At 40.7% G+C, this 12,340-nt stretch overlaps 1 protein-coding gene across 1 annotated transcript in view; it reads left to right on the forward strand.

The window, feature by feature from the left end:
* Positions 1 to 12,340, forward strand: part of AMDHD1 (amidohydrolase domain containing 1) — a 53,665-nt gene that overhangs the window by 3,768 nt on the left and 37,557 nt on the right. Inside the window, 3 exon segments of the mRNA XM_034773143.1 lie at positions 5,039 to 5,145; positions 6,934 to 6,998; positions 9,743 to 10,020. Coding sequence (XP_034629034.1) covers positions 5,039 to 5,145; positions 6,934 to 6,998; positions 9,743 to 10,020 — 450 coding nt within the window.

Genomic DNA, 12,340 nt, shown 5'->3' on the forward strand with positions numbered 1-12,340 from the left:
ATTAATATGATTATTCTCTGGAGGGAAATGATCCCATAGTTGAACCCTCCTTCCAAATGATGTTATGGTTTCCTCTCGCACTGAGGATACCCCTCCGAGGGAGGGAAACCCTTGTATTAGAAAGAGACAGGTAAGAATATTGGGGGATTTGATTATTAGAAATATCGATAGTTGGGTTTCTGAGACTGGCAAAACTTCGTGGTAAATTGCCACCTAGGTGCAAACCTCTCGAGACATGTAGATAGACTTATGGGCAGTACTGGGGAGAAGCTGGTGGTCACAGTACATGTAGGCACCAGTGACATAGGGAAAGGTAGGAGAAAGGTTGGAGAAAGGTCCTGAAGGCCAAATTTAGGATGCTAGGAAACAGATTAAAGTTCAGGAGCACAATTTCTCTGAAATGCTCTCAGTTCCTCATGCAGGGGTAGTTAGACAGGCAGAACTCAGGGTTTCAATGTATGGATGAGACAATAGTGTTCAGAGGAGGGATTTATGTTTATTAGGAACTGGGGAATGTTTTGGAAAAGGAGGAGTGAATACAGGCACATGGGGTCCACATAAACCAAAACAAAATCAGATTGCTGGCATGTAAAACTAAAAATGTTGTAGAGGAGTTTTTAAACTGAAGGTTAGGGGAAAGCTGACAGGTGTGGAGGAGCACACTGTTGGGACGGACACATCCCTTAAGGTAGGATTAATTGAAGGGGATATTCTATGTCCTAGTAAAGAGGAGACGTTAGAAGTTGATAAAGTACAGATAGGAACTGAAAAGAAACAGTCAAAGGAAAGCGAGTCCCATTCAGTTACATCACATGAAGGCAGACAACCAAATATTGACAAATTTTATAATGCTTGTATACAAATATGAGAAGTCTAAATATTAATATGGGTGAACTCGAATACCAGGGTATTAAATGAGGATAGTGACAGATTAGGCGTCACAGAAACTTGGTGGAAAGACGATAGTCAATAGGACACAGTAATACCAGAGTACAAAATATATATGAATGACACAGTAGGTTGCACTGGTGGGGGAGTGGCACTATATGTGAAAGAAAGCATAGAGTCAAATATACTAAAAATCTTAAATGAATCAAACAGTACCATAGAATCTCTCTGGATAGAAATTCTATGCTTCAATAATAAGAGTATAGTGGTAGGAATGTACCTCAGGTAATGACCACCTCACGAGGATGGTGATGGTGCTTGTGAAATGCTTAGGTAAATTAGAGAGGCTGTAAAAACAGAAAACCCAATAATAATGGGGGATTTCAACTACTCCCATAACAACTGGGAACACGTCACCTCTGGAAGGGGTTCAAAGATAAAATCTCTGGACATTATTTATTACTGCTTCTTGGAGCAGCTAGTCCTAAAACCCACAAGGGGAGACGCAATTCTTGATTTAGTCCTAAGTGGCCCACATGTTAGGTCCACTCGATAATAGCGACCAAAATGTAATTAAATTTGACATCCGGAGGGAGGGGAGAGGAGAGAATACCAAACAAGCCCACCACAGTAGCATTCAACTTCAAAATTGGGAACTACACAAAAATGAGGAAGCTAGTTAAAAAGAAATTAAAAGGAACAGTCACAAGAGTTAAATGCCCGCAAACTGCATGAAAATTTTTTCAAAACACCGTAATAAAGGCTCAAACTAGATGTATACTCCAAATTAAAAAAAAATAGTAAAAGAATAATAAAAAACACTCCTCCACCATGGCCAAACGGAGTAAAAGAGGCAATCATAGACAAAAAGACATCCTTTAAAAATTGAAAGTCAAATTCTACTGAGGAAAATAGAAAAGAGCATAAACTCCGGCAAGTTAAGTGTGAAAGTATTATCAGCCAGGCCAAAAAAGAATTTGAGGAGCAACTAGCAAAAGACACAAACACTAACAGTAAAATGTTTTTAAGTACATCAAAAGCATGAGCCTGCCAAACAGTGAGTGGAAGCACTGGATGATCAAGGTGCTAAAGGAGCACTCAAGGAAGACAAGGCTGTTGTAGAGAAGCTAAATTCATTCTTTGCATCAGTCTTCATCCTGCATCAGTCTTCACATCAGTATCTTCATATCAGTATCTTCGCATCAGTCTTCACATCCTGCAGAGGATGTGAGGGAAATTCCCACAACTGAGCCATTCTTTTTAATGAGAGATCTGAGGAATTGTCCCAGATTAAGGTGTCGGTAGAGGAGGTTTTGGAACAAATTGATAAATTAAACAGTAATAAGTGACAAGATCCAGATGGAATTCACCCAAGAGTTCTGAAGGAACTCAAATATGAAATTGCAGAACTACTAACTGTGGTATGTAGCCTATGCTTAAATTAGCTTCTGCACCAGATGACTAGCAGATAGCTAATGTCATGCTGATTTTTTAAAAAGGCTCCAGAGGCAATCCTGTCAATTACAGGCTGGTAAGCCTAACTTCAGTTCTAGGCAAATTGGTTGAAACTTTAGTAAAGAACAGAATTATCAGACACATAGATGAACACAGTATGTTGGGAAGAGTCAAGGGAAATCATGCCTCACAAATCTATTAGAACTATCTGAGGAGGGTCAACAAGCACGTGAACATGAGTAATCGAGTTATTATAGTGTATTGGGACTTTCTGAAAGCCTTTGACAATGTCCCTCACCAAAGGCTCTTAAGGAAAGTAAGTAGTCATGGGATAAGAGGGAAGGTCCCCTCATGTATCAATAACTGGTTAATAGAGTGGAAACAAAAGATAGGAATAAATGGTCAGTTTTCACAGTGGAGAGAGGTAAATAGCAGGGTCCCCCAAGGGTCTGCACGGGAATGGTACTGTTCAACATATTCATACATGATCTGGAAAAGGGAGTAAACAGTGAGGTGGCAAAATCTGCAGACAATACAAAATAACTCAAGATAGTTAAGTCCAAAGCAGACGGCAAAGAGTTTCAAAGCTCACAAAACTGGGTGACGGGCAACAAAATAGCAGATGAAATTCAGAGTTGATAAATGCAAAGTAATGCACATTGGAAACCATAATCCCAACTATACATACAAAATGGTGGGGGGTCTAAATTAGCTGTTACCACTCAAAAAAGAGATCTTGGAGTCATCTTGGATAGTTCTCTGAAAACATCCACTCAATGTGTAGCAGCAATCAAAAAAGCTAACAGAATGTTGGGAATCATTAAGAAAGGGATAGAAAATAAGACAAAAAAGTATCATAATGCAACTATATAAATCCATGGTATGCTCAAACCTTGAATACTTTGTGCAGTTCTGGTCTTCCCATCTCAAAAAAGATATATTAGAAATGGAAAAGGTACAGAGAAAGGCAACAAAAATCACTCGGGGTATGGAACAGTTTCCATATGAGGAGAGATGAGAAAGACTGGGATTTTTCAGCTAAGAAAAGAGACAACTAAGGGGTGATCTGATAGAGGTCTATAAAATCATGAATGGTGTGGAGAAAGTGAATAGGGAAGTGTTATTTACCCCTTCACATAACACAAGAACCAGGAGTCAGACAATGAAATTAATAGGGAGCAGGTTTAAAACAAACATAAGGAAGTATTTCTTCATACAATGCACAGTCAACCTGTGGAACTCATTGCCCGTGTATGTTGTGAAGGTCAAAATTATAACTGGGCTTAGAAAAGAATTAAATAAATTCACGGAGGACAGGTCTGTCCATGGCTATTAGCCAAGGTGGTCAGAGATGCAACCCCATGCTCTGGGTGTCCCTAAACGTCTGACTGCCAGAAGCTGGGACTGGATGACAGGATCACTTGATAAATTGCCCTGTTCTGTTCATTCACTCTGAAGCATCTGCCACCAGCAACTGTCAGAAGACAGGATATTAGGCTAGAGGGACCATTAGTCTGACCCAGTATTGCCATTCTTGTGGCCATGAAATTCTGTCAAAAAAATGGAAAGTTCAGTTATTGAGTGAGATTTGGCGGGGGGAAGGGGAGTGTCTTGCAATGGTCAAAATTAGTATGTTTGACTAATTGGGTGGAAAATAGTGAAGACCTGAATGTCTGATGAGGAAGAAAAATGTATTGATATAAAATGGCTCATCCAAGTGAAAAATGTAACCTTTGTAATTGGCCAAATTGCATAAGACCTCAGGTAATGTGCTTCAGAGCTGCCAGCTCAGCAAATTACAGCTGCCTGAGCAGAGCTGTCATATATGCACCAAATGTACAGAGAGGAAAACTAACTACATACCCTCTACTGTTGCTGTTTTTTCTTCTCTCACTTTTGGGACTGCGCACCGTCTTGGTACAGTTGGTAAGATTCCTGTAGTGGTCACAGCATTTTCAAGGCAAGAATACCACTAAATTCATGCATGGAGATTGGAATAAGGGAACTGCAATGTGACATTCAATTATACTAAAAAATCCATAATGGAAAATGACATTAGACCAAGGCCTTAAATCTTACATGTAATATACAATTTTGTTGCCAAACTAAAAGCGTCAGTTAATGAATTCTCTTGTGGCAAAAAGAAAATCAATTTTTTGGTCATATTTAAAATATATTTTCTCTCTCTCTGTTATAATATACATAAATATGGAAGACAAGATACTGGGCTAGATGGTCCATTGGTCTGACCTGGTACAGCCATTTTTTTCTTCTTACATTCTTATTTCAGTAACATAAGAACAACTTGAGGATGCTGTTGCTTTGGTAATAAGAGTACACTGAGCTAATGAATACATTGGCATTTGCCTTTGAGTTACAGGATACATACAGATATTACTTCATAAACAGAAAGGGCCCACAACTTATCATCCTAAGGGAACAATGCTGGCAGGGCATGGGGATGGCCCAGGCTTCACAGACACCTTGAGGTCCACCGGATTTCCTCATAGATCTAAAGGCATCCACATGATTAGCAAACAAACAATCTTCCCTGTCCATTTTCAGAGTCCTGCAAACAATGACCCCATCACATCTCTGAAAGGGTGATGCTTCAGGAGCTCCTAAATACAACTTGCTGAGTTTGCTTTTTAAACAAACTCACTCAGGCTTGTTTGTGCACTGTTTGTTTTTGCAGAGATGGCTGTGTAAAAGCTGTAGGCCATGCAGATGCTATTCGCCGGCAATTTTCAGAAGCATCATTTGAAAAAATTATTGACTGTTCTGGGAAATGCATATTGCCAGGTTGGTGTGTTTTCTTCATGTTAATGGTGCAAATCAGAATGGCTAAACATGTGTATAGACAAAGTACAGGTTCCTCAGTTACTCCAACACTCCCCAAGCTTCTTTTCTTTGTATAGTGCAAGCCATACATAAGTTATGCCCTTGGTATTTGAGCAACTAACCCCTTCCTTCACATCATCCCCAGGCAGTTGAGACCATTTACAGTGCCTTTGTTCTCCCTCCGGAGGTTCAGCTTGAATCAGATGAAGGGCTGGGCCCTCTTGGTTCAGAGACCAATTCTATGCAACTCTGAGAAGGCCCCTTAGACTACTTCTCTGGCCATCTACAATGCTTGTTGAAAAGTCTATTCACTTGCCCCTGTTTACTTGTCATTTTCAGCTGTTCTTTCTCCTTGGGTTATTTATTCTTCTGTTGGCCAATTTTTTGTTTGGCAGAGTGACTGGCTCTCTCTCAGCCACCTATTTGTTTTCACTGTTATTTTAACTTTTGTAAAGTGCCCAGATATAAAATACTATGAAAGTCTCTTTTATGTAATACTTTAAGACCTAGATTGGCACTTCACCTGGAGCCCTGAGTAAGTAGCTATTTCCATCCCTCACCCTGTCCTGGAACAGTCCAAGCAGGTAATTGTGACTATAAAGGGTCACACAGGGCTATTCCTGGCTTCCCTCTTGCTCTGGGGGAAAGGAATCTGATGAGGATCCATAGATTATAAGGGCAAAAGGGACCATCATGATCATCCAGTCTGACCTCTTGTGTAACACAGGCCATAGAATTTCCCTGAATTAATTCCTGTTTGAACTAGAACATACCTTTTAGAAAAACACCCAGTCTGGATTTTAAAATTGCCAGTGATGGAGAGTCCACCACAACTCTTGGTAAATTATTCCAATGGTTAATTATCCACTACTCTCCTATTCCAATAACAAGTTACTTCCCACTCCACACTAGCTCAGGTGAGCTCGTTGGCATGTTGAAGTGGCAGAGTCAAAGCTCCACAAATTCCCCACCCTTTTTGTTCCCTTCCCTGTTTACTCATGGAGCCTACTCTCCCCACCCTGCACACAGACTGGTGATTTGGGTCAATGTCAATGGGACTTAGGTGCGTCTGAAAATTGTACACAGTGTAAAGTAAATCAAGTGTCTTGTATTTATAAACTGGCATTTAAGCTGCTGGACATATGTTCTCTGACACGGACTCTGGCACTCACCCAGACTAATTTCACAATCTTTACACAGGGAAAGCTCCCACTCAAGTCAGTGGTCTATTGCTAGGATAAGTGCCACAGGATCAAGCCCAATATATGCAGCTTGCACTTTTAAAGGGACATCAGCATGAAATCTAGTCGGTGGTTTTGAAGTGAGTTGAAATTATTTCAGGTATACACCTCCTTGTAAGTCCTCCTGCCAATTTTCCTGTTTTTAAGAAATGTTTCTCTCTCTCCTGTTACTGTGCGAAAGACCCAGACAAACAAAATGGGAGAGTGACTGACAGACTTACTATACAGGAGAAACAGTTTAACACTACACTGAGCGCTACCAGATAGACTAAAACACCCTGAAAAATATTTTTTTTCTTGAATATCTTCATTATAGTAATCAGAGGTGTTTTTTCCAATAATATAAGGTAAAAACATTTTTCAAACAGAAGTAGTATGGGGTGGTATGGGTTTTTTCTTCAGTTGATACTGTCCCTTTAATACGCTTGCACTTTCTCAAGTTTTTCCTTTTCCCAAACAATGAAATCTTGCAATATGTATTTATTTTATTATTGTTGGGTTTTTTTAGGTTTGATAGACGCACATACCCATCCAGTGTGGGCTGGTGACAGGGTTCATGAGTTTGCAATGAAGGTAATTTCACATAATTACAGAGTTGTTTTTTTCTCATCATATTTGCTTTCATACACAACCATCTCTGCTTTCTCTACACTTCTATTTCTCATCTCTGGAACGTAAGATCAGTTACATCATATGTAATTTAGGATGGGAGAGGAAGCAACGGCTTATGGAGACCAAGAACAGAGAAAGAGAGAGGGTTGAAGCCAAAGGAAAAGAGATGGGGAAACAAGGAGCAAGAGGAAGAAGGAAAGAGAGAGCAATCCAGTGGCAGAGGGGAAATGGAATAGGGGAGACAGAAGTAAGAGAACAAAACTTATAAAAGGAAGATAAAATAATAGTGAGGGAAATGAGAATGAAATTGGGAAATGGAAAAAGAAAATGAAGGGATTAAAGAAATGAAAACATAATCTAAAAGGTGAAAATTATTTTATTTACTCATACACCTAAAATTTGTTTCTGATGTAACCCAAATGGAGGTATGGGGTAGAGATGAGGGCCTAGGGTGGATTGCCAGAAGTTTGCATTGTGGATGGGGAGGTTGGAAATCCCAAGTGGACTTGGTCGAGTCTATGTAGGATGAAGGAAATGTGAGCACCTGAATGGCTTTGGAATAAAATGTTTCCAGCTCTGCAGTGCTTGTTGTTTCTGTGGCATGTTTTGTTTTTAGAATATCAGTGTATGATTTCAAATTGGGGGTGAAGGGGGGGGGATTAATTTATGGCTGTTTATCTATATGTTATTGAGATTGTAAGATCTTCGGGTTAGGAACTGTCCCTTACTCTGTTTGTAAAGGGTCTAGCACAGTGCAGCTCCATTCTCTGTTGGCCTACAGGAAACAGTGTAATAAACATGATTAATATTTAATAATAGGGGAGTCGCACGGTGGCACGCACGTGTAATCCCAGCTACTTGGGAAGCTGAGGCTGGCGGATCGCTCGGGGGCTCTGGGCTGTGGTGCGCTATGCCAATTGGGCGTCTGGTGCCACTGACAGCCTGGCCAGCGGGTGGCTGAGGGACTGGCTAGAACACAAATGACACGTTGTGATTGGGCACTCTCTCTCTGTGAGGGCTGATGGTCCAATCGATCAAGGTGCATAGGGGTGTCATGTGATGCTGTTTAAAGAGAGATGAGAGCTGCTATGTAATTGATCCCATGAGAGGGAAAGACAGGGAGGGATAATTTAATCATGATACAGCCTGGCATCACAACATGGTGAAAGGGCCTCCTGTGACTTTATCCTAACTTGAGTCCCCTCCAAAATCCTAAAGCTGGTCTGCTAAAAAATGATAATGTTCAGGTAAGGCAACTGCTGGGTAAAACCATGTCTATGGTAAAATAGACAACAAAACCAATAGTAATAACTACTTTGGGTAGGCCAAAGTCCAGTTCATTGTGTCTTGTTTCTTCCTTCCTCCCTTCCCCATGTCCCCTTTTTAAAAACCACACAAGTTACAAGCAGATATGCATTCTAGGCTTTGCCTTTAAATCTGCTTTAAGAAAGGGGATTTGATGGTCTAAAGCAGTGTTTCTCAACCTGTTAGGTACCAGGGACCAGCTTTCTCACTTCCTAAACTGTATCAGGGAGATCTCCAGGACCAGCATCGGTCTACAGACCGGTTGTTGAGAAACACTGTTCTAAATTACATCACTCCTTTCTGCAGCTCTTCTATCTCTGGAGATGGTTCTGTGCAACCTAAGGGCTGGTCCACACTAACCCCCCACTTCGAACTAAGATACGCAACTTCAGCTACGTGAATAACGTAGCTGAAGTCGAAGTACCTTATTTTGAACTTACTGCGGGTCCACACATGGCAGGCAGGCTCCCCCGTCGACTCCGCGTACTCCTCTCACGGAGCAGGAGTACCGGTTTCGACGGCGAGCACTTCCGGGATCGATTTGGAATCGATTTATCGCGTCTAGACAAGACTCGATAAATCGATCCCAGAAGATCGATTGCTTACCGCCAGAACCGGAGGTAAGTATAGATGTACCCTAAGCATCAAACACAGTCCTGCCCTCCTACAATGGACTCGCTTGTCCCAGTTTTCTAGTTGGTGGCTTTTACCGGAACAGGCTGTGTTAAATCCAACTGAATGCACAACTGGGAGGAAGTACTTATTTCAGCACTGAAATAGGTTTTTTTGTTTTTTGTTTTTTTTTGTTTGCAGCATGACATCACTGCCAGAGTCTTTTGGGGGCCAGATTCAGCACTGATGCAGTCTTGTCTCCCTATTTAGTCCCCTATCTGATCTAAGGCAACCCCAAATGCTGCCCTTGCTTGTGCCTTGTGCAGTGGCAGTGAGGCAGAATTTCTATGTCACTAGCCCACCCCAAAACACCAGCTGCTCCAGTTGGTGCAGTTGTCCATAGAGCTGTCTCTGAAGCTCCAGTAGACAGTCTCCTGCCATGGGGGTATTCCTTTGCATTGCTTTGGCTGGCACAAAGGGGCCACGGCCCAGGGGTGAATTTCCCTGTTACCTTTTCTCATCAACTTCATCTCCACTTCAGTTCCTTTTTTCCCATGAAAATGAATTTGTGATGGCAGGCCAGACTAGGGCTGGTAACCTCTTCCAGACTCAGGGGAAGGAAATCTTCAGGAAGATCCCTTTATGAAGTTTCCCCCTCATAGTTCCATCACTGGGATGGTTTTTTTTTCTGTCCCCTCTCCACTGTGGATTAGGCCAGATGCACCTCACAGAATCCCTTGAAGACAGTGAATAGAATACTCATGTTTAAAAGAGAATTTTGTTTTTAGCTGGCAGGTGCTTCCTACATGGATATTCACCAAGCTGGAGGGGGAATACATTTTACTGTGGAACACACCCAGAAAGCCTCAGAAGAGGAGCTGTTCAGTACTTTCAGACACCGACTGCTGCGTATGCTCAGAGCAGGAACCACTTTGGTCGAATGCAAGAGTGGATATGGTTTAAACCTAGAAACCGAGCTTAAAATGCTCAGGGTGATTGAACAGGCTAGACAGTTACTGGATAGCAATATTTCCTCTACGTACTGTGGAGCTCATTCTGTGCCTAAGTAATGTGATTTATTTTTTTCTTGTTCTTTTAAACAATATTACTCGCATATTATTTCATAAAACAGGAGTGCAGCTCCTGAGTGAATAAACTATGAATTGGTGGCAGATTATACAGAAATAAATGAGGAGCAACAGTGCCAGGTGTGGAGTGAAGGAGGCTGCAGCAGAATTTGGCTCTCTCACACAGTTTGTTTGGTGGTTTTGAGGGTCGTTTTTTGTTCTCCCCAAAATGGCAACAAAGTATACAGTATTAGAAATAACGGCATTCAACAAAGTAATGCTTTCCTAAACTGAACGTAGAAGTAAGTGAGGGAGCGTCCTGGTGTGGTGGTGGTCAGTTATGAAAAAGGCCAGACTACTAGGTTTTAAACAGAAATCGACTGGATTCAGCCAATGGGCATGTAGCCATCCTTTGTGGTTACCCACGCCAAGCTGTATGGAAGTTTTCAGGAACTCCTTTTCAGAAAGTCTTTCTGCTTGAATTTGCTACTGCCATCAAGCCTTAAGCTGTCTGTTTTTCATTTTAACCAGCCAAGAGAAAACAATATTATAATACTTAATCATCAGAAATTTTAGTATAACAACAACTTGATGTGCTTCCATTCAACCAGTTAAGCACTGTATCCTATGAGTGAGTGTGAGCCCAGCATTTAGGTATTACTGCCAACAGAAAGCACACTCTGGTTATCTAAATAATCGGTTTATTAGCATGCATTCTGGTAGGTCAAGAGAGGTCCAATTGTAGTATATTAACAAAACAACCCACTCTTTCTCCTTTAGTAGTTTTTTTCAAAATTTATTTTTATTTCCAGTGAAAAAGATAGCTACCTGGGTTTATGAGATTTCACTGTATTACAGAGTTAATGTCATAAAGAATGACAGCAGATGTCCTGGACAAATGGTCTTGAACAAATAAAAGTAGCACATTTTGACAAACTGAGAAGTGGGCCTGGTGAAAAACAGACATGTAACAGAAGAATGCATAAAACTGTAGAAATCATGTACAACAGTGTCCTAAAATGATGCACCTCCAAGAGCTCACTGCACAACAGCACCTACCCATCTCCCATTAAATTAATGTCAGTTTCTCCTGCTTTAATCAATGATTAACCTATTTCTCCTAGGTTTAGTATGTTCTTAAATTTCTCATAAGAAGATTTTACGGGTAGGGTTTTTTTTTGGTAATTTTATTTTTGTTTTAATCAGAAATTTTCAACCAGTTTTTTTCAGTTTCTCTTCAATGGGTTTTTTGGTGTTTGTTTTTAAACCTGGAGAATTTTGACCAAGATGGTCAAAGTGCCATTTTTTGTCAAAACATTTTTTTTTAACAAAATCATTTCAAGCAGCAGTAAAAATTAATCAGCAATAGTTTACCTTAGAGTACACCAGGTGTTATGCAGATATGAACTCTCTTTGTCAACATGTGCATAGTTTCAGCCTCAGGGCCTGATTCTGCTCTCTGATGATGTAAATCAGGTCTAACTTCAACGAAGTCGGTGAAGATACACTGCTGTAAAGCAGAAGAGAATCAATCAAGCCCTGGGTTTCAGAAATGAAAAAATCATCAACTTTTAATTGCCTAAAGCCAAATCAGTACATGGCACAGTCTATGGTGACCCAGTTTTGTAGGGTGACCAGATAGCAACTGTGAAAAAAATGGACAGGGGGTGAGGGGTAATAGGCGCCTATGTAAGCAAAAGCCCCAAAAAACGGGACTGTCCCTTTAAAAACGGGACATCTGGTCACCCTACAGTTTTGGCTTCTTAAGAGTTTCCTCAGTTCTGTTTACAATTCAGTGCCTCTAGAAGTTTCCAGTTCCAGAATTCTGCAGGTCTTCTCAGGTCCAGACCTCAAATGCTTTACACCCTCTGTATACACATAAAAGGATACTCTGTAAGTGATTTTTAGTGGCTGTTAAAACTGTTGTCTTCCAAGACGTCCATCTCAGTTCATGCTATGTTTCTTTTACCCTTATGTTCCACAAAAAAGGTGAAGTTATGTATAAATTATAGACACTTTTAAACAGAGATAAAGAACTAACCTCAAAACCATTAAAAAGCAACAGAGGGTCCTGTGGCACCTTTAAGACTAGTCTTAAAGGTGCCACAGGACCCTCTGTTGCTTTTTACAGATTCAGACTAACACGGCTACCCCTCTGATACTCAAAACCATTGTCTTTATTTAAATCCTTGCACTTTTATACACTTTTGTTATAAAACAGAACTTATCCTTTGCTCTAGGCACTCCTTGATCATTCTTAATTATACAGCTGTAAAATAGACCTATAACACTCCTTAGGTTAATATAACCAAATCAAAA

The sequence above is a fragment of the Trachemys scripta genome, chromosome 1 (genome assembly GCF_013100865.1).
Source record: "Trachemys scripta elegans isolate TJP31775 chromosome 1, CAS_Tse_1.0, whole genome shotgun sequence".
NCBI lineage: Eukaryota > Metazoa > Chordata > Testudines > Emydidae > Trachemys > Trachemys scripta.